General features: G+C 39.9%; 1 protein-coding gene across 3 annotated transcripts in view; it reads right to left on the bottom strand.

The window, feature by feature from the left end:
• Positions 1 to 18,320: 18,320 nt before the first annotated feature.
• Positions 18,321 to 20,755, bottom strand: part of KANK1 (KN motif and ankyrin repeat domains 1) — a 1,631,365-nt gene continuing 1,628,930 nt past the window's right edge. For all 3 annotated transcript variants that reach the window (XM_044064327.1, XM_044064324.1, XM_044064326.1), the window contains one exon: positions 18,321 to 19,189. In XM_044064327.1, coding sequence (XP_043920262.1) covers positions 19,127 to 19,189 — 63 coding nt within the window. In that variant the 3' untranslated portion in view covers positions 18,321 to 19,126. The remainder of the gene's footprint in view (positions 19,190 to 20,755) is intronic.

The following is a 20,755-nucleotide window of genomic DNA, read 5'->3' on the forward strand; positions in this document are numbered from 1 at the left end:
CATTTTGTATATATGACTCCCCCCACAACATTGCTTAATATACATACTGAACTGCGGTGGTGGTGCTGCGGTAGCATTGTCGCCTCACAGTAAGACGTTGTCCCATTCAATTCTCAGCTAGAGCGTCTTGTGTGTGGAGATTATGCGTGAATGGGTGTACCTTCGTTGAAGGTTGTGCGTTAGAGCTGGCAACTCGGCACATAAAAATCTAGTGCCAATCATTAGCGGACTGGAGTTCTGCTGTGGTGACCCCTAACCAGGAAAAGCCAAAAGACCCAACATACTGTACTGATTTACTGTGAAGCTATTCTATCATGACATTAATCTAAGGTTACAGCTGGCATATTTTCCAAATGATGTAGTATATACATTATTTTAGATCCCTTCCTTGAACTTTACAAGCCTACTCGTCCTCCAGGCAAACAACTTCTATCCTTCTCTCTAGTGCAGCTTTGGAACTCCCTGCCACTTCTCATTCGCACCAGCCATAACCACTCAACCTTTAAATCCCTGCTACATTCCCATCTTGCATCCCTCTGGGAATGCTAATGTTCTCACTCTGCATAGCTCCCTTCAGCATTATACCCTCTTTCTCACTCTGTCTCCCTCTCTCCTTTCATACCTTCCCACTAACCTAAATCAACTCTACCCTCCTCTTTACATTCCACACTCTACATCCTTGTACTATTTTCTCTCTCTTCTTCCTGCTCTCCCCATAACTCGCATATAAATACCTTAATGTTTATATATTTCCATTCAAGTAGTATATTGTCTTGTATAAAATCACAGACTTAATAATCTGGTTAAATTAGAGGTACCACATCATTATTAATTTTATTTAAAGTACATAAGGGTTATATTATTATGACAGCTACTAAGTAGGGCAGGACCAGCTCAAATGTCACACTGATGGGGGAAGGGATGTGAATTTAACATGTATACCAATAACACTTTGTTTTACAGCACAATACACCACTCACTTGCCTGATAAGTATAGTTAGAAAACTTTTGAGGAAACTATTACTCTATTTTTTTTTTACTTGGATTGCTTGTCTATGTACATAATAAAGGATTTTCAACTGGAAACAGACTGCCTACCATGCTTGGATTACTTTCAAATACTTAATAATTCAAATTATATATTTTTTATTATTTTGTTTTGACTTAGGAAGAGTTTAAAGTTTGCTACTTCTACTACCATTACCTGATCTGATTAATATACAGCGATTAACTAGATATATATGGATTGAAAATCTCCCACACAGAAGCTTCTTACACTGTTTTGTACATCTGTATAATGTCTTACATGTGTTACTCGTTTGTTAGGCATTCTTCATATTTTTTTAATTTCTGATGGAGCTTTTCTCCCTGGGACACCATTGAAATCGGGCTCTTCTTGGCCCACTGGACTATCCTGGTAAACAAACTGTAAAATAAATAAATAACTTCTCTCAAAATGCCACCATATCTTATTCACACATATGTTCAGGAGAAATTCACTCAAACCCAGGACCACCTCAATTACAAAACCCAATCATCTGTGAAAACAGGTAGAAGCTGCCTCCCAAAAACCCAATCACCTATTGTACCAGAAATAAAGACCTTTAAATTCCTTGCCTTAATGCATGCATTCTTAATAATAAATGAACAAGTGTTGAAGCATGGCTGTTAATGTTAACTATATCAGAAACCTGGTTGAACTATGATTGCTGCCCCTCTACTTCTATATAGGACAAGTACTGTGTATATATATATATATATATATATATATATATATATATATATATATATATATATATATATATATATATATAAAATGACAGCAACTAGGCTGGTTGAAGTAGTATACACCTATATCTACTCTGTGCACTATTACTAAAATGGTGGCAGCGCTTCAATTCTAATCCAAAGGAATAACTTGGTAACAGCTGTGGATTGCACTAATTCTGCAGATGACAGGTGCTCTCTCAACACACAAGGTGGATGTACAAGTGGCTTGCTGCAGTTTACATCCCCCACACTCCTCTGTCTCTCTCTCTCTTTCTTATATAAAACTCTACAACATATTTTCCCTAAAGGGGTACATAATACCGTCATTCTTCCTGATTTCAATACAGTTCTACTGGAAAAGACTCTCTGCCTCTTAACAAAACATTGTGGCAATACAAGCTCCTACTTGGACAAATACAGGAACTGGCTCTAGCATCACAGTTGACCTAATAACCAACATTCAAAATAGGTGCCTTCAAACAAATACTCTGTAATGCTCTGAGTGAGCACTCACCCTTTAAATCTATTTGGTCATTCAGAACATACAAAAAAACTTCTCAAATAACGTAAGGAAAATCCTTCCCTAACAATAAGCTACCAAATCTGAACATCCTACTCAGTGCTACAGATTGGACACCCCTGAATGCCATTTCAGAACCCACCTATGCCTTAGAATTTTTCAATGCAAATTTAACCATAATTCGTAATAGATTGCACCCCCTTACAAAAACAAGGCTTAGATCACAGTATTGCTCATGGCTTTCAGTGGATATTAAGAACAAAATTAAAGCCAGAATTCAGCCTGGAAGAACTGCAAAAGGAACCCCAACAATACAGAACTACACCAAACTTTTCTGAGTTTAAGGAAAAAACAAGAAATGCAACAAATACTGCAAAAGCTCTGTACCTTAGAAACATAAAGCAAACTGGTCTAGACCCAATCAGTTTTAGAAAGAAAGAAATTGCTCAACAGAGACATTATACCTCTTCAGCTACCAAGAATGAACCCTTAACACTGGTTCCATCTTTGCTAATGATTATGCTCACTTTCTGCGGTGTACCATAACATGCATAAATAAAACCTTTCTAACCATTTACTCCCTCACAAAGAACAAGATCCTTCATCCCCCAACAATTCAGCATCTAAATCTGGCAATCTCTGTCCAACCTTCCAAAGGATTGTGAGAAAAAAAAATCATTAAACCTCTTACTCATATCTTAAACCTCTCACATCAGGCACTATTCTCCCATCATCATTCAAGCACACAATTATAATCCCTCTACCTACAGTCACTTCTCTTAATGGGTTGAAGGACTATAGATGTATTTCTACCCTTTGCCCCATTACCAAAATATCAGAAAACTTTTAAACAAGCAACTATTTAAGCACATTAACAGCTATGCACATTATGTGATGCACAGCACAGCTTTCACAATGCCTTCAGTATCTTTACTGCCCTGGTAATGGCCACTGATACCATTTATTGCAACCTGAATTAGGAAAAGGGTTTTGAAATGGTCAACCATATCCTCCCTCCCTCTCAACAAGCTGAAAAGACAACACTACGAGCTGGTTTAGCAGCTATCTAAATGACAAAACCTTTGAAGTCCATTGCAATGTCTCATCCTCAACTGCTCAACAGGTGTACCACAAAGTGCCTGTGCTAGGTCCTCTTCTCTCCTGTCTCTCTGTTAATGATCTCCCCTCTGTAATTACCAAATTTTAAAATAATAATGTATGCAGACTATATGCTACTCTTGCAGACCAGTACTAGCCATTATGACCTGCAAACCAAATTAAAGGACAATTTCACTCAGTTATGCACATGGTTGACTACTAACAAACTACTAATTAACTCCAAGAAAACCAATGTCATGGTCTTTGCCTCAGCCAAGAAATTGCCCACTACTCCTCCCATTCACTTAACAGATCTTAATGGGAACAAAATACTTAATGTCACTGAACAGAGGTACGTAGGCCTAATACTTGATCCTACTATTTCCTTTATTAATTACAAAATCAGTGTCTGATAAAGTCTTTGCTCAATTAAAACTATGGTACACGATCAGTCATCTTCTTTCACCTATTGCTCACAGGGCCATTGCTAAAAAATATTTTAATAACAAACTTGAATATGACATTTCTTTTTTCATTATATGCATTCAGCCCACAATACTCTCAGAATACAAACTGCAGATTCATTCTATTAGCAGACACCCAGGTACACCATTGCAATTTGTTAAAAATTCCAAATGGCCTTCGGTGCCTCAGAGGGTCACTTTTCTTCAAAGTACTCTAATTTACAAGGTGCTACAACATGGTCAGTGCTACCCTTTAAGAGTGAAACTACCTTTACAAGATGACCGTTTTCTCAGAAGTACAAAGGACAATAGTTTCACACTGGCGCACACACACTGTCATAGGCAAGAGTATCTTCTCTAGACTGGGACCTGCTACATGGAACCACCTGCTTACACATAAAAAAAACTGCAGAGAATCACTTAAAAATATCTCTTTACTGAATCTTCCTGCAACTGCTACTATGACAGTGGTTGGGTAACTTACCATCCACCTACCTCTAAACCTCTTAGTGCAAGAAATTTGGATGAAGCCCAACAAAATGGGGGGACGGAAGACCAAAAATAAGGACATATTTTAAATACTGGTCTTATAAACTTAGAAAGTTGCTAGAGTAACAGGGTTTGTTTTAACATACATTTTCCTGAAGGATTTTAAGTCTGAAATGCAAGTGTACATCATTATTTAGTGACTTTAGTCCTAAGACCATCCATGATTTGCCAGAAAACCACAAACTTTATGAGGAACACACCAAAAATATGAGCCAAAAATCTGGACAGTTGAGAGGCATGAGTCCATCCCATATCATGAATACCAGAACACATTTAATAAACCTTTTTCATCTTCTTAATGTGGCATCTTATAAGAAAATATTTCACATGCATATAGGAGTTTATGTACTCTGTATGATTGCATTGTATTTTATGCATATCTTAGCTTGCAGTTTGCATGCATCTTTTTTCATTGCACTATTACTGATTCTTTTAATATTACTCTATCAGCATTGAATCTTACTATGTTCTGAATTTTGCTATGTACTCATTTTGTATATAATACTGTTGATAGAAAGACAGTGATGTATTTTCTGCTCTGAGCTTGAGTCATGGATGAAAAGAGTCAAGAGACTGGTGCACAAATAGTAAATACATGCATAAATGAATTAAAATATGAAATATGACATCCTACTAGCCCTCCTCCACCACAAAAATACTTGTAATACTAAAACCATTCACTCTAAAGCCCTTAACATTCGTCATAACATAAACAAGGCCTGCTGGAGAGAGAGAGGTTCCTCACCAAAGAATTCCATATAGAACAAGCTCCGCTTACATGCCAAAGCACATTGGTCTGCATGTCCTGCCTTAATATCTGGATGGGTATCTGTAATTTGTATTTAAAATTACTTAGTGTAATTAGTATGGCCCTCTGCAAGTGGGGTGGTATGCCCACTAAACTCTATCAGTTATATGGATAGGCTCTATATGGTCACCTAAACTGACTGACTAGCAAGAATATACAAATGTATGAAGCTTTTTTTTAATTTAATAAATTCACTTATCACAGATTAACAGCATCAGAAGTGCACAAGTCTAAAGTCCACAGGTTCCTAAGTATATATTAGGCTAACCACCACTGGGGCCTTTTTAGACCTAGCCATGCATCCTATAAATAGGCTTGGGTAGTACAGGTTGCCTCTGTCAATTAGGGACATAGGTGCTAGACCAGGGGTGAACTTCCACCTTCCCATCCATTGGTCCAAACTATGTTTGAATTAGGTTAGGGAAGAAAGAATAGTTACGTAAAATCTTACCATAACCATAGATGTCCTTCTCTTCCATGTTGCAGTATTCTTACTGTAGAATTCTCTGTCACAGGTGAACCGAACGTTGGCTCCTATACAAAAACTTAAGTCTGGTTGCTGTTAGTGCGTGGGATATCACACATAGGGCCATAAACCAGGGACCTTAAATGTGACGTCTGCATGCACAGACCTCAGAACTGACTGCCCAGTCAGACAGTAGCTTAGGTGATTTCAAAATTATATCCTCCAGAGCAGTGAAATGCCCCTGACTGCCCAGTCTGACCATAATGTAAGTAGATACTTCATGATGGCCCACAGACAGGTAGAGAGAAACACAGAAGTCAGGAGGGAATACTGCAACATGGAAGAGAAGGACATCTATGGTTATGGTAAGATTTTACACAACTATTATAAGTTCTTCTATTCCCATGTTGCAGTATTCTTACTGTGGGAGTACCACAGCTTTGGAAGAAGGAAGGGTGGAGGTAGAGGATGCGGATTCCAGAAATCCCTGCAGGATTGCCCTTGTAAAACCTGCTCTGGCGATATGGACCAATTTGTAGTGTTTGGTAAAAGTATGTATAGTGGACCAAGTGGCTGCCTCCAAGATGGAAGCTGTGTCTAGGCCCTTGAAGAAGGTTTTGGAGGCAGCTACTGCCCTGGTAGTGTGTGCTCCAACTCTCTGAAGCAAGTCCTTTCCATGGGTGGGAGTAGCAGAAACAGATAGTTTTCCTGATCCAACAGGAGACAGTTTGTTTGGAGACTCCCTTGCCCAGGGCTCTGGGATGAAAGGGTACAAAAAGTTGATTAGATTTCTTAATGGTCTTAGTTTTGTCCAAGTAAAACCTTACCTGCCTGTGAACATCCAGGGAATGTTGTATTTCTCTCACTGTCATTGGTGGGAGAGGGGAAGAAGGTGGGTAGATGAATGGACTGATTTAATGACAGCTCATTGACCACTTTGGGCATGAAGGAGGGGATTGGTGTGCAGGGTCACCCTGTCTTTGTGGAAGACAGTGTAGGGAAGGCATGCCATGAGTGCCTATAACTCTGATACCCTTCTAGCTGAGGTGAGGGCTACCAGAAAAACTATTTTTCATGTGCAGAACTGCAGGGATGCAGATCTGCCTGGCTCAAATGGAGCCAGCGTGAGTTTTTCCAAGACATAATTTACGTACCAAGGCTTCCTAGGTGGTCTAATGTGTAAGATCCCTTTCAAGAACAGTTTAACATCTAATCTGGAGAGTAGAGGAGGGTCCAAGGGCAAGCAGGCAGAGATAGCTGATAGGTGCACTTTCACTGAAGAGTATGAAAGGCCTGCCTTGATGAGCTCAAACACGTAAGCTAAGACTAGAGAACATCTGCTTGAAAAGGGTTCCTATGTCTTTGGAGACACCATTTGGAGAATCTTTCCCATTTTAAAATGTAGGAACTCCTTGTGTTAGGTTTCCTGGTCTCGTACAGGACAGAAAGCATAGCCTCTGAGTAGCAGTGTCTGAAGGGTATTAAAGGTTTATCAGCCAGAGTGTTAGGCACAGCATCTCCAGGTGTGGATGGATGAGACTTCCCTTCTGTTGTGCGAGTAGGTCCACCTTGTGGGGTAACTTGTGGTGATTGCCCTTGGCAAGGGATAGGAGAAGGGGGAACCAATGCTGCCTTGGCCAATAGGGAGTCACCAGCAAGATTTTTGGCATGTCCCTCCTGATTTTCAGGAAGACCTTTTGAATGAAAGGAAAGGCATACAGAAACCGTCCCTTCCTTGAGATGGTGAAGGCGTCCACTCTCCAGGCTAGTGGGGAGTGGGCCTTGGTACAAAATTTTCTCAATTGTCTGTTCTGGGAGGAGGCAAATAAATCTATTTGAGGTGTGCCCCACCTGTGGACAATGTCTAGAAATACTTCTCTGTGAAACATCCACTCGTGATGCAGAGATAAACATCTGCTGAGAACATCTGCTTGGTGGTTGTTCTGGGATGGGATGTAGACTGCCTGCAGAGATAAGTTGCTTTGTGAGGCTAATTGCCAGCCTGCAGAGGAGGTAGGACCTGGTCCCCCCCCCATTTGTTGATGTACCACAAGATGGTACCTTTTCATCCCAGAAGATTTGCAGGGGATCTGGCTGTAAGACAGGGAGAAAGGCTTTCAGGGCTGAATGAACTGCAGTCATTTCCCTTACACTGATGTGTTTGCAAGGAGGGGTGCCTGAAAACATTCTTGCACCTTGAGGCCCTTCATGGTAGCCCCCCAGTCCAAATCTGAGACATCTGTGTGCATATGTTGAGCTGGTGTAGAACGTAGGAGGGTTAGGCCCTGGGGTCAATTATACTTGTTGGGTCCACTATTTTAACTCTGTTTTTAGGAAGGGTATCTTGAAGTCTAGAGGGTGGCTGACAGTAGGCCTGGAGAAGGTCCTGGAAGTGGCTGATTAGGGAAGCCACTTTTTCCTGAGGAAGGAAGGCCTTCATCAGGTCTTTCCAAATCTTGCATCCCATAAGATTTTGTCCTACTCTGGTGAAAGGGATAATTTGGCGAGGTTGAGTGTGAACCCCAACCCTTGTAGCAGAGACATGGAGAACTGCAGATGGTTATGTTCCTGGCCTAAGCAGAATACACAATGGTCATGGGAGTCCTTATGAGTTATTTGATGTCCACATCGGCATTCATCCTTCTTAGCAGACATCGGCTAAGAATAAGCAAGCCAAGCTCAAGCGATAAATACGATTTTAGAATTCCCCACCGGGGTACTTGGCTTTAGACGTCTTGAAGGTAGAGGAGCGATGGAATTGAACTGACATTTGATTGCAGCAGAAAAGTTCTGAGGTCTGTGCGTACATATGTCACATTTATGGTCCCTGGTTTATGGCCCTATGTGTGATGTTACATGCACCAACAGCAACCAGGCTGAAGCTTTTGTATAGGAGCAGACGTTCGGGTCTCCTGAGGCAGAGAATCTCACAGAATACTGAGCCAGAAGACATAGCAAACCTCCTGGCTGATAAATTCAGCTCCAGCTTTACCCCCCCCCAACCTTCCCACAGGAAATATAATCACATATAACCCCCCCACACACACTATCACTAGGGAACAGGTCCTTAATGCTTTCTCTAAGAACAAGAACACTGCATCAATGGGCCCAGACAACATCCCAGGATGCCTTCTAAATTGCATGAAACATGATCTATCAGGGGCTCTGGAATTACTATTTAACTGTAGCCTCCAAACAGGCTTTGTACCTCATGAATGGAGAAAGGCAACAGTCATCCCTCTGTACAAAGGCGGGCCATCTACAGACCATGGAAACTAGATACCCTTAAGTCTTATTTATATGTAAAGCCATGGAAAGAATTATCATGGAGATGATCAGTAGAGATATAGTAAACCTCCAGATACTGGAACCAACCCAGTTTGGTTTTGTCAAGGGCAGATCATGCCTACTCAATATGGTGGACTTCTCTGAAAAGGTCACCAAAGCAATAGATGAGGGCAAAATTGTTCACACTGCCTACCTTGACCTGGCCAAGGCATTTGACACAATACCCCACTCGGGCATTGTTGACAAACTCAAGAGGTTAGTTACAAACCTGTATTTCACCCGGTGGATAGCCAACTGGCTCACAGACAGGACCCAGGAAGTTAGAAATGGGGAATCCACCTCTACAAAGAGGCCAGTCACAAGTGGAGTCCCTCAGGGATTAGTCCTTGGACAGCTCCTTTTTAGCATTTACTTCTCTGAAGTCAAGGTCAATGTCAGTGGTCTCTGGCTGACTAAATTTGCAGATGATTGCAAATTAGAAGCTGTCATTGAATCTCACATTGACACAAATGTTCTCCAGGAGGGGGTGACACAGACAAACAACTGGTGTCAGAGTCATGGACTAAACCTAAATGCCAAGAAATGCATAATAGTATCCTTTGGGAAGTCATCCATCCCTGGTAACTACCATATTGACAATACACCCCTTAGAGTTGACCCAGTAGTCACGGACATAGGGACACACACAGATAGTAATCTAGCCTTTGATCATCACATGTCTACAGTGGTGAGGAAATCATTCTAAATTATGCAACTTATAAACAAAGGTAAGGCATCTAAGTCTACAGAATTCATTGTTCCACTATATTCAGCATTCAGGACCTAACATTGAGTACAATGCCCCCTTTGGTATGTACCTAGCTAGGCACATCCAACAATTGAACATCCACAGAGGTTTCCGCACTAAAAGAATACAGGGCATAAGTGATATGTCCTATGCAGACCGCCTCAAGGCCCTATCCCTGTATCCTGTCTCCTACAGGCTTTTGAGGGGAGATCTATGCCTGGCATACAGGGCATTATCAGACCCCACTCTGATGAACCTCCTGCATATCCACAAAACAAACAGTATCAGAATTACCCATTCTAAAGACTTAAACCTTGCCTGTGTTATAAATAAGACCTGCTGGAGAGATAGGTATGTATCTCAGAGACTACCCCATCTATAGAACAGGTCTGCATCCATGTGAAGCAGAGTTCCTCCCTAATCCAATTCAAGTGCAACTTGGAGAATTGGATGGGAAACCAGAAATTCTTCCCTGGTTTAGCACCTATGTCTCTTCTGCAAACAGGTAACCTGTAGATAGTTCATCTCCCAGGCCCATGCTTACACTTATCAAATGTATCAGAACTTGTCAGAGAGTTGGGATACATGGCTAGGCTTAAAAAGGCCCTTGTGGTCGTTAGCCTAGTAAACACACCTATGAACATATAAGAAGACTGCAACATGGGAATAGGAGGACATCTCTGCTTCATAAGGATGGGAAACCTGTTCCAGAGAAGGGCCATATTCTGAGACACATACAAGTCCCACCAAGATGTCCCATTTATGTCACAAGCAAGGTTTAAGTCCTTATATAATGTATTTCTGATGCTATTAGTTTTGCAGACATGGAGAAGGTACATCACAGCGGAATCTGAGGATGCCTTATATGTGAGGCATAGATCACCCCTCAAAAGTCTGTAGGAAACCAATTACAAGGATAGGGCTTTGAAGTGATATGTGTAAGACATGTTATTTATGTCCTGTATCCTTTTTGTGAGGAGCTTCTGTAGAATTCCAGTTCTTGCACGTTCCTGGTCAGGAACAAACTGAAGGGAGTGTTGTTCTCAATTACTGGTCTGATGGGGGCCAAAAATAGTGGAAAATAACTTTCTTAGACCTAGATGCTGTTGTGCAACATAGAATAATTTTCCTTACTATCACAGGCACATGATGATCAAAGGCAAAGTTACCAGTCTACATGCATCCCCCAAATCCCTGGCTACTGGATCTACTCTTGGGGGTGTATTATCAGTGAGGCAGTTTGCAGGGGTAGCAGACTTCCCAAAGAATACTATTATGCATTTCTTGGCACTGAGGTTCACACTCTGACACCATTTATTTGTCTGAAATAGTCCTTCTTGAAGAAATCAGTTGCAACCATTCCATTAGATGTATGAAATCTGACAAAAGAGGGGGCATGGTTGTGATGGATTACATTGATTATACCAAAAGGATGGAAGCTACGTTTTTTACAGACCAATATGAATAGAGTTCCAGGAATGAGCTTAACATTTCTTATTCTAAAATTGATAGGGCTATGTATGATTTATTACTGGATGAATTCCTTACTGTAGAGAAATTAAATTATATTAAGAAGAACTTCCTGCAGATACCCTCAGTTTTCGGGATCCCCAAACTGCACAAAAATTTGGTGGACCCTCCATTACGCTCTACAGTTGTCAGATTTTCCAAAATCCATTGGATTGCTGTTTATTAATATGAAATTAAAAAAAAAACAAACATTTTAGGCACTCAGGATTTTCTTAGTAAAATTCAAAAACATACATTTGTAGAGAACTTTAATATTGATAACTACTGATATTAAGGACCTGTTCTTGATTATACCCCATGATTTGGAACTTGATTAGTTTACACCATATCTAAGCAAGAAACACTAGTTTAAACAATAGACTAATGTTTTGCCCATCCTTATGGAAATGGTCTTGAACAATTACATTTGGTTCAAACGATCTATTTACAAACAGGTCAAAGTTTTTACAATGGGGATCACTTGTGCCCACATTTTTGTGAACGCTGTCTTAGCTTTTTGGGAACACAATTATATATTTTGCCTTTTGGCAACTGTTGGAGGCTTTATGGGTGGTTCCTAGATGACATAGTCATATTTTGGAAAGATACTGAAGCCAAGTTAGGTGAGTTTTTCTACTTATAGTAACATCACCACTCATTTCCTTAATTTCACAATAACTAAATTTTCTACTGTTATTTGGATGTGGAGTTAAAAATTGAACATGACAAAAAATGGTTTACCTCCGGTCTTTACAGGAAACCTATGTATTCAAATTATCTGCTCCATTTTGATAGCTGGCATCCTTTACGCCAAAAGAAAGCCCATGTCAAAGGGCAACTGGCGAGACTTGCGAAAATGGTGTCTGAGACAGAAACCTTTATTGACAAAGGGGAAACATTAAAGGTCATGGTGTTAAAGGATATACCTCTAAATTTTTAGAAAAAATATTTCAAGAGGTCAGACAAAAAAGGTTTGACCATTTTTATAAACTATTAAGCAATAATAAAGATGTTGAGTTGAGAAGTACAGTCAAAGACACCAATTCCAATAAATGATTTACTACTACTTTTAACAAGAAGGCTAGAAGCACCCAGGAGATTTTGAGAAACAAGTGGAAAATTTTGAAACTGGGTGGTTTAAAAATGGGAAAACTGGGAGAAGGGCCCATTGTGACTTTTAGGAGAGACTATAACAGAAATTACCTGGAGAGGGAGAAAATTGTTACTACAAGTAGATCAAGATCCCAAATCATGGCGAAATGTGGTACATGTTCTTACTGTCCCTACATTCGGGAAGGGGTATACTAAGTAGTTAAAGGGTATGGGAGAATTCTGCGTCCTAAGACATGCAATTGTAAGACTGAAAGGGTTGTGTATATTGCCCTTTGTTCACAGTGCCCCTTTTTTTTTTTATATTGGGAAAACAGAGAGGGGTCTGAAGGACAGAATGTACACGCATCTTAGGGAAACAAAGCAGCAGGATACAAGGAATGGTTTGTAGAAGCACATTCACAGTAACAAGAGACATTCCTCCTTTTTTTGTTATTGATGTAATGGAGGCTGATTCTAGAGAGGGACCTTGGAAAACAAAACTTGAATGTAGGGAATCCAAGTGGCAAATAAAACCAATGCCAGTGGTCCCCACGGGTTGAACTAATCAGTTTCTCTTTCCTGTTTCTTAAGATTAAAGGCACAAAGCTATTAAACGGTAGTGTCCTTACCAAGTCCATGTAGTTCACAAAATTTTAAGACTAGTTTAATATTTATTTGCAAGGGTAATAAATAGGATCTTATTTAATAAATGGTGAATTTCTTAGGTATGAAATTAATTCAAGATTTGGCACAATTTACTTGTAAATACAGATACCATTTTTTAACATTGGTGTTAACATTGCTTTTCATGTTTTACATGCATTTGAAGTTGGCATTTTATTTTTATAAACTAAAGTGTGTTGTAGCTTTAACAGCATGGCCCGATAGCAATTACATAACCTTTGCAGGCTTTTTTACTTTAAAAGTGTGATTTAGTGATCCAGTGTTACTCCGAAGAGGTCCTGCGATATCCTGGGGATGAAAACACTTAGTAAACAAGATTCTGTTTGAACTGATTGTTGTGGATTTGTGGGTTAGCATTCTCCTTCCCATTTTTACACATACGTTGATGGTTATTGGTTTTATCTTTCCTGGGACCCTCTTGAAGAATATTTGTATCTTAGAAGGATTGCATGATTGCACCTAGTTTGCATTAGTCAGCAAACTTTGTCAACCAGTGGCTCTTGACATTGGCCTTGACTTTAGAGAAGTAGATGTCCAAAATAGGTGGACCCAGCACAGAGCCCTGAGGGACTCTGCTAGTGGCTTGCCTCTTTGTGGAGGCAGACTCCCCTATCCTAACTTCTTGGGTCCCGACAGTCACCCGGCTATTCTTTGGGTGACATAGGGATTTATACCCAATTCCAGGAGTTTGTCCACAATACCCAAGTGGGGTATTGTATCAAATGCCTTGGCCAGGTCAAGGTAGGATATATGCACCGTTTTTCCCTAGCCCGTTGTTTTGGTGACTTTCTCGAAGATGTCTACCAGGTTGAACAGGCATGAGCTGCCCTTGACGAAACCAAACTTGGTTGGATCCAACGTCTGAAGAATTCCTATGTTATTGTTAATCATTTCCATGCCTTTGCATACAAGACTAGTCAGGCTTATGGGTCTGTAGTTTCAAAGGTCCTCAGATGGCCCACACTTGTGCAGTGGGATGACTGCTTCTGTTCTCCATTTGTGCGGCACAAATCCTATCTGGGGGCTACAGTTAAACAGTGTTGTCCTGACGGACTATGCTTCATGCAAGGAGGCATCCTGGGATATTCAGTGATATTATCAGGGCTTATTAATGTTGTATTCTTGGCCATGGAGAGTGAGTCAATGACCCACTCTCAAGTGAGAGCTAGGGGGAGGGGGAGTTATGTTCAATGATATGTCCAGACGGATGGCTGGGGAGAGAGAGAGGGGGATAGAAGTGGATCTGAATTTGTTGGCCAATAGATTTGCTACATCTTCTACTTCAGTGTAGGGGGCTCCATTTACAATAGCTCTGCACATTGCTGTGTACTGTTGTTTTCGTTGAGGACATAACTAAAGAAGGCATTATGGTTGTGCACGGCTTGGGAGAGTATTTTTAACTCAAATTTGGCTTTGGTAGACTTCATTTGTCCTGTGCACATTGTCAGGCTAGATAAGAAACAGGGCAGAGACATGACATGAGATGTAGATAAGCTATAGGTACTGGCCACATGCAACTGTATCTCCTGTACTTATAAAGACTGCAAGAAGGAAAGAACAATGAGTAAGTTTTGGCACGGATAACCAGAGATGCCTGCATACTAGACTACACCATTACTTTTACAGACACAGGTTAAACAGCCCTCTAAAACTGATACTCAAAGACCATGCTTTCTGTTTTACTAGAAACACAGACATAATGAAACAAGGGGGCAGACACCTTGAGAAGGTCAGAGATGAGAAAAAAAGAAGTTATGTCTTACCATAATGTTCCATATGTGTTGTTGATCTTCATCCATTCATCACTGATGGGTTCGGTTCCGAGCCCTCGGAACTGAGTTGGCCTTATACCAAAGTTGCGCCAGCCAAAAACTCTCGAGCTAAGACTTTACCCCTAATCCCCTTCTCCCTGTTACCTCAGATTTAGTTTGCCCTAACAAGTAATGCAGAGGCTATCTCCGAGTAAAAACCTTAGTCCAGGAAATGGACCCAAATATCCCTCAGGAGCCTCTAGGAGGGTGGAATGTGATGAATGGATGAAGATCAACAACACAGATGGAACATTATGGTAAGACATAACTTCTTTATCTGATGTTGTTAATCTTCATTCCATTCATCACTGATGGGACAGAGTCCCCAGTTACTTCTTATCCATGGGTGGCCCTAAGGAAGAACATTCCTGAGCACCACTAAACCAAAGGACGCCCTTCCCCTAGAGACCAGATCCAGCTTGTAATGACTGATAAAGGTATGGGGGGAAGCCCATGTAGCTGCTGCACAGATGTCCATGGAAGCTCTGGAGTGAAAAGCAATGGACGTTGCCATTGATCTAGTGGAATGAGCCTTGATGTTTGGCAGGATATATTTCTTTTCTAGATTATAAATGAGTTATACAGTCTCTGAGCCATTTGGATAGAGTCACTTTAGAGACTGACTTTCCCATTTTTGGACCAGAAAAGGAAATAATTGGTCTGATCTCCTGATAGTTTTTGTTCTGTCTAGATAAAACCTCAATTGTCTGTGAATATCCAATAAATGTAAACAATATTCTCCCTTGTTGGAAAAATTAGGAAAAACACACACAAATCAATTGTTTGATTAATGGAAAGCTCGGAAATTACTTTGGGCAGGAAGGAGGGATTGGTCCGTAGTGATGCTCTGTCCTTATGAAAAATCAAATAAGGACACTTGGTACAAAAAGCTTGGAAATGTGTCTGGACGAAGTAATAGCCACCATAAAGAGGGATTTCCAGGATAGAAACAATTTCACATATGGCTGCTGGCTCGAATGGGGACAGTGTCAAAGACTGCAAGACAAGAGTGAGACTCCAGGGTTCTGTGGGCTGCTTAACTGGAGGTCTTGAATGATAAGATTCCTTTCAAAAAGCTTTTGCTCAGGCAATGAGAAATTAAGGAGGAGTCACTGAAACCATCATGGTCATGGTTGTTCTGACGCTGAAGGCTTGCTCACAGAGGCAAGAGCCCTCTCCATCACCTGGAAAGCAGGGCCGCCCAAAGAGGGATGGGAGCCCAGAACTGAGAAAGACAACCTCGGAACCGGGGTCACACCCTGCTCTGTTGAGCCCACTCCCAGGAGTGGAGCCTCAAGCTGTTAAGGAAGTAACACACTATCCAAGAACATATTAAACTATTTTAAAGATATCAGCAATGTCAAAATATCCAAAAATTCCAAAAATATCAGGGACTTAGCTGAGTGATGGCTTGAAAGTGGCTTTATGGCAAATCGGCAAACGAGATCTGGGGTAACGGGGAGAAGAGGAATATGGGTAAAGTCTTAGCTTGAGAGTTTTTGGCTGGCACGAGATTTGGTATAAGGCCAACTCTGTTCCGAGGGCTTGGAATCGAACCCATCAGTGATAAATGAAATGAAGATTAACAACATCAGATGGAATAATACGGAGAGGGAGTAGTCACCAAACAAAGGGGCCAAACAAGGTTAGGAAAGAGAAGTACCATTCTTCAGTTATGACTGTAGGCCCACTGCTTGACAAACCTTACCAGTGCCCACAGAAGACTCGACAGTCTATCTTTTAGGGAGGAATTACTTTTGTGCCATATGGTCAGGGTTGCCAGATTTCTGAAGGGTCAGTTAGGGTTAAAAAAAAAAAAAAAAAAAAAAAAGGTCTTTCACACTACGTGAAAAAAAAAAAGGTCTTTCATTTGTGTGGAACAGCGGGCAGTTCCACATTAAGCAGAAGTGGCTCCGCTTTGTGATTATTGATTAGCTCGTATGCTGGTATATGAGCCAATCAATAATTCTCACAGCACAGCCTCTTCTGTTCAATGCGGAACAGCTCGCTGTTCTTCATTGAACAGAAGTTGCTCCGCTATGCGATTTATGATTGGCTCGTATACTAGCATATGGGCCAATCATAAATTGCAAAGCAGAGACTGTTTCACCAGGATTCTAACCGGCATTGTGAGATTCGGGATTGGGCTGCTGATTCTGGGACAGTCTCACTCAAATAGGGATGTCTGGCAACCCTGCCTATGATACAGCTGGGTAAACCTAAGTATATGGGTCTACTTCATAACATTGAAATTTCATAATGTTGAATTTCATAACACTGAGACCAAAACATTGAAAATTCAAAACACTGAAAACCCAAAACATTGAAAACTCAGAACACTGAAAGTGTGCTTCATAACACTGAAAACTATATTACACAAGTAAATAAGATCCCCTTCACCTACAACACCATCTAACTAACAAACACACTTTTTACTACGTTTCTGCAGGAGGGATAGCATCCCTGCACCCCCCATGTGGGGGGCTCTGCCTCCCACACCTCCTGTAAATTAAATATACCAACTCCAAGATCACACCACAGCGGAAAAAAGTAACTTTCTTCTGCTGTAGTGTGATCTTGGAGTTGGTAATATTTAATTTACGGGGGGGGGGGCTCACATGGGGGGAAGCCCCCCTGCAGAAACATAGTAGAAAGTATGTTTGTTAGTTAGGTGTTGCTACAGGTGGACAGGGTATTATTTACATATGACAATGTAGTTTTCAATGTTATGAAGCATACTTACAATGTTCTGAATTTTCAATGTTTTGGGTTTTCAGTGTTTTGATCTCAATGTTATGAAATTCAACGTTATGAAATTTCAATGTTATGAAGTAGACCCAAGTACTTACACTTTACGAGAGGATACCTGAGCAAAGAGTTGATATCTTTAATGTGGGGAAAAACACCGGTTTTAAAATCCAGCTTACTTAAGTTTTTGGGCTGACAGCCAAAGCTGGCTTTTTATGGACAATCTTTGTTTTTTAAATGCAATCACATGAGGATTTCCATCCCTTGATACAAAGTAACTGGAAACTGCTTACATGACTTTCTATACTCTTTGCAGTGGATCTTACTAATTTAGTAATTTATAAATATGGTACTTATATCGGCAGCTTAGAAAACTCAATGGTTAGCATTTTTGCCCCTACAGATTCATCATCACTGGAAGGGATTTTCTTTTTCTAGCCATAAAACCATGCAAAACAATTCTTGCCTACAAGATACTTTCCTAAGTACAGATGGATTTTGTAAACTTAAGTAGATGGGAAAGGATTTCCTTTTTAGGGAAAAAGATGGAATTCAGTCATCTCACAGTTATAAAAGAAAGATCAGTTATAAAAGAAAGATATACAAAAGTTGTTACCATACTGACATTTTATTTTTCAAAATATGGCAAGATTCTGAGGCACTTCAAACATTTAAATACATACATGACTAACATAAAAGTGACAATACAAGAGAACTCCTTAAATATGAATGGAAAAAAATGTTTGTTTTATATCCAGAATAAAATGAATGAATATACAACTACTATTTCTGACTTTGTAACACATGAGAAAATAAACAATAATACATACTATATATTTATATGAATTAAAAAGAATAAAATGTTTGATATGTAATTCTTCATGTTCAGTTTAATTACTTTCATGGGCATATAAAATATAGTTTTCAAATACTGCATGATTTAAAATTTATATAGATACAAATGATTTTTAATACATAAAAGTTATACAATATATCCAAGTCTGAGACTTATGCCAAAAGGTCAGACCTAAAAGGCAGTCTCTCATCATACTTTTTAAACATCTATTACACTATTGGACCCAGGTCACTGCAGCAGATAAAAACACATTATAAAGGTATCATTCCCTGGGTGTGGCTGGAATGAGAGAATTTAGTTAATCAATAAAGCAGTATTTAGTAAATATTAGTATGTATATGAGAATATGTGATAGTAAAAGCTGCTTTGTCCTGGGAAAACTAAATATATTACATATTATACAGTACACATGGTAAATTACAGCAAAGACAAGTCTCAAGTGTTTTATAGAACATGGAGGAAAGACAAGGCAGCAGGTCGAAGTCATCAAAGTGTGAGTATTTGTTGAGCAGTCTTCCGGTTTAATAAGGTTTTTCTGTTAATATTATTGCTAAAGTTTGCTGGTGAGCTCAGGCACAGTTTTATAGTTCTTTTACATTCAATATCGGTCTTTATTAAAAGGAAAAATAGCAGCTTTGGAATTGGTATCATACACAATAATGTTAATTTTTCATCACTAGTCAAACATGCTTCTACGAGTTGGACTGGGAGATGTCTTCCTTCCAAGTCTAGGTGTACCCTAAGAAGAGGGGGGAAAAACAAGGAGGAAATGTTAATTTAAGCCTCATATCACAAGCAAATCTCAGGCTGTGCTCAGTGATCGTTCAACAGCTAAATACCCAATTTAAAACAGACAACAAAACATATCAAGACAATCTTATTATTTGGTAATTAGATAATTTATGAGCAAATGACTTTAATCACCATAATGCAAGTCTCACTCTGCAAGTTGGTGTGTGTTTCTTTCCATAAATGAAGAGGCGATAGTTCCAACACAAAGCAACATAACTCTGTTCTTGCTGCAACACCTTCCACATCACACACTTCATGATAAATGAAGTCAGGCATCTCACAGTGTGTGGCATAACACTGTATTCAGATTCAGAACACTGCAGAATACTAATGCTGGAGAGTAGAATGTTTCTTTGAAGCAAAGCTCACATCCAATAAGACAATAATATTTCAAACACAAGAATAGTTTTAACAAAATGCATACAACATATTAATTCTGTGACATCATAATGCACCACCTTCAGTTGTTTTCTTTGAAATTTTCATTTTTTTGGGAAAATAAACATTTCTATATAAAGTACAGTTATGTAACAACTTAGTATAACAGCAGATGCCCAACTGATCGTTGATGCAGTATTACATTGGGTTTTCTCGCTGAGGTAACCTGATGTTCAGCTGGCATACCAAAGCCAGAAAACAAAACGTATGTACTTAATATAACAATAGATTTGTGTCGTCTCTTCCCATCCTTCCTCAGTTGATGGATATCTGATCTGACCTCGCATCCTAGTTTTAGGAGCCATTGCTCAGACTCCTCCTCTTACCCATAATCCCCTCTTGTCCCCAAGGTTACCCCAGATCGGGTTTGCCCCCAAATCCTATATAAAACATTACCTAAACTATAAGGATGTATTACTAAACAGCTACATGACAGAGCAAAGGTAATATATGCACTGCAGCTGCAACAGTATGCAATGCTGTACCAATGGTAGCCTATTCAGCCATACAAGAAGCCAAAGGAAGAAAGACTTTCCATGAGGTGGAAACATAATGATAGTCTGTGTTGTCTGTTAAGTACCTAACTTTCATATCTGATGTTTTTTTCCATCCATCCATTCCTAATCTGATGGAAGAGTCTCCCTGGCTACTTAGTTCCACGGCTGGTTTCATGGAAGGATGTTCCAGAGGATAGCAGAACTGAAAGCCGCCCTACATCTGGAAAGCAAATTCAATTTGTAATGGAAAGTGAAGGTATGAACTTTAAATCAGGTGGCAGAAGCACAAATGTCATCAATCAAAGCCCTAGAAAAGAAAGCTGAAGAAGTGGAGACAGATCTTGCTGAGTGTGCTTTTGGTGGAGTCTAACCTTTTTGCTTATAAGTATAGGAGATACAGCCAATCATCTAGCTAAGGTAACCTTTGACACACCTTGGTCTTAGAACACGAAACAAACAATTGATCTGATTTCCTAAAAGGTTTAGTTTGATGAAGGTAGAAGCGTAATTGTCTATGTACATCCAACAAATAGAGCATGTGTTCTCCTTTATTTGAAAAATTTGGAAAGAAGACTAGA

Source organism: Protopterus annectens, chromosome 2.part2, assembly GCF_019279795.1.
Source record: "Protopterus annectens isolate FY-2018-M chromosome 2.part2, PAN1.0, whole genome shotgun sequence".
In the NCBI taxonomy this organism is placed as follows: Eukaryota; Metazoa; Chordata; order Ceratodontiformes; family Protopteridae; genus Protopterus; species Protopterus annectens.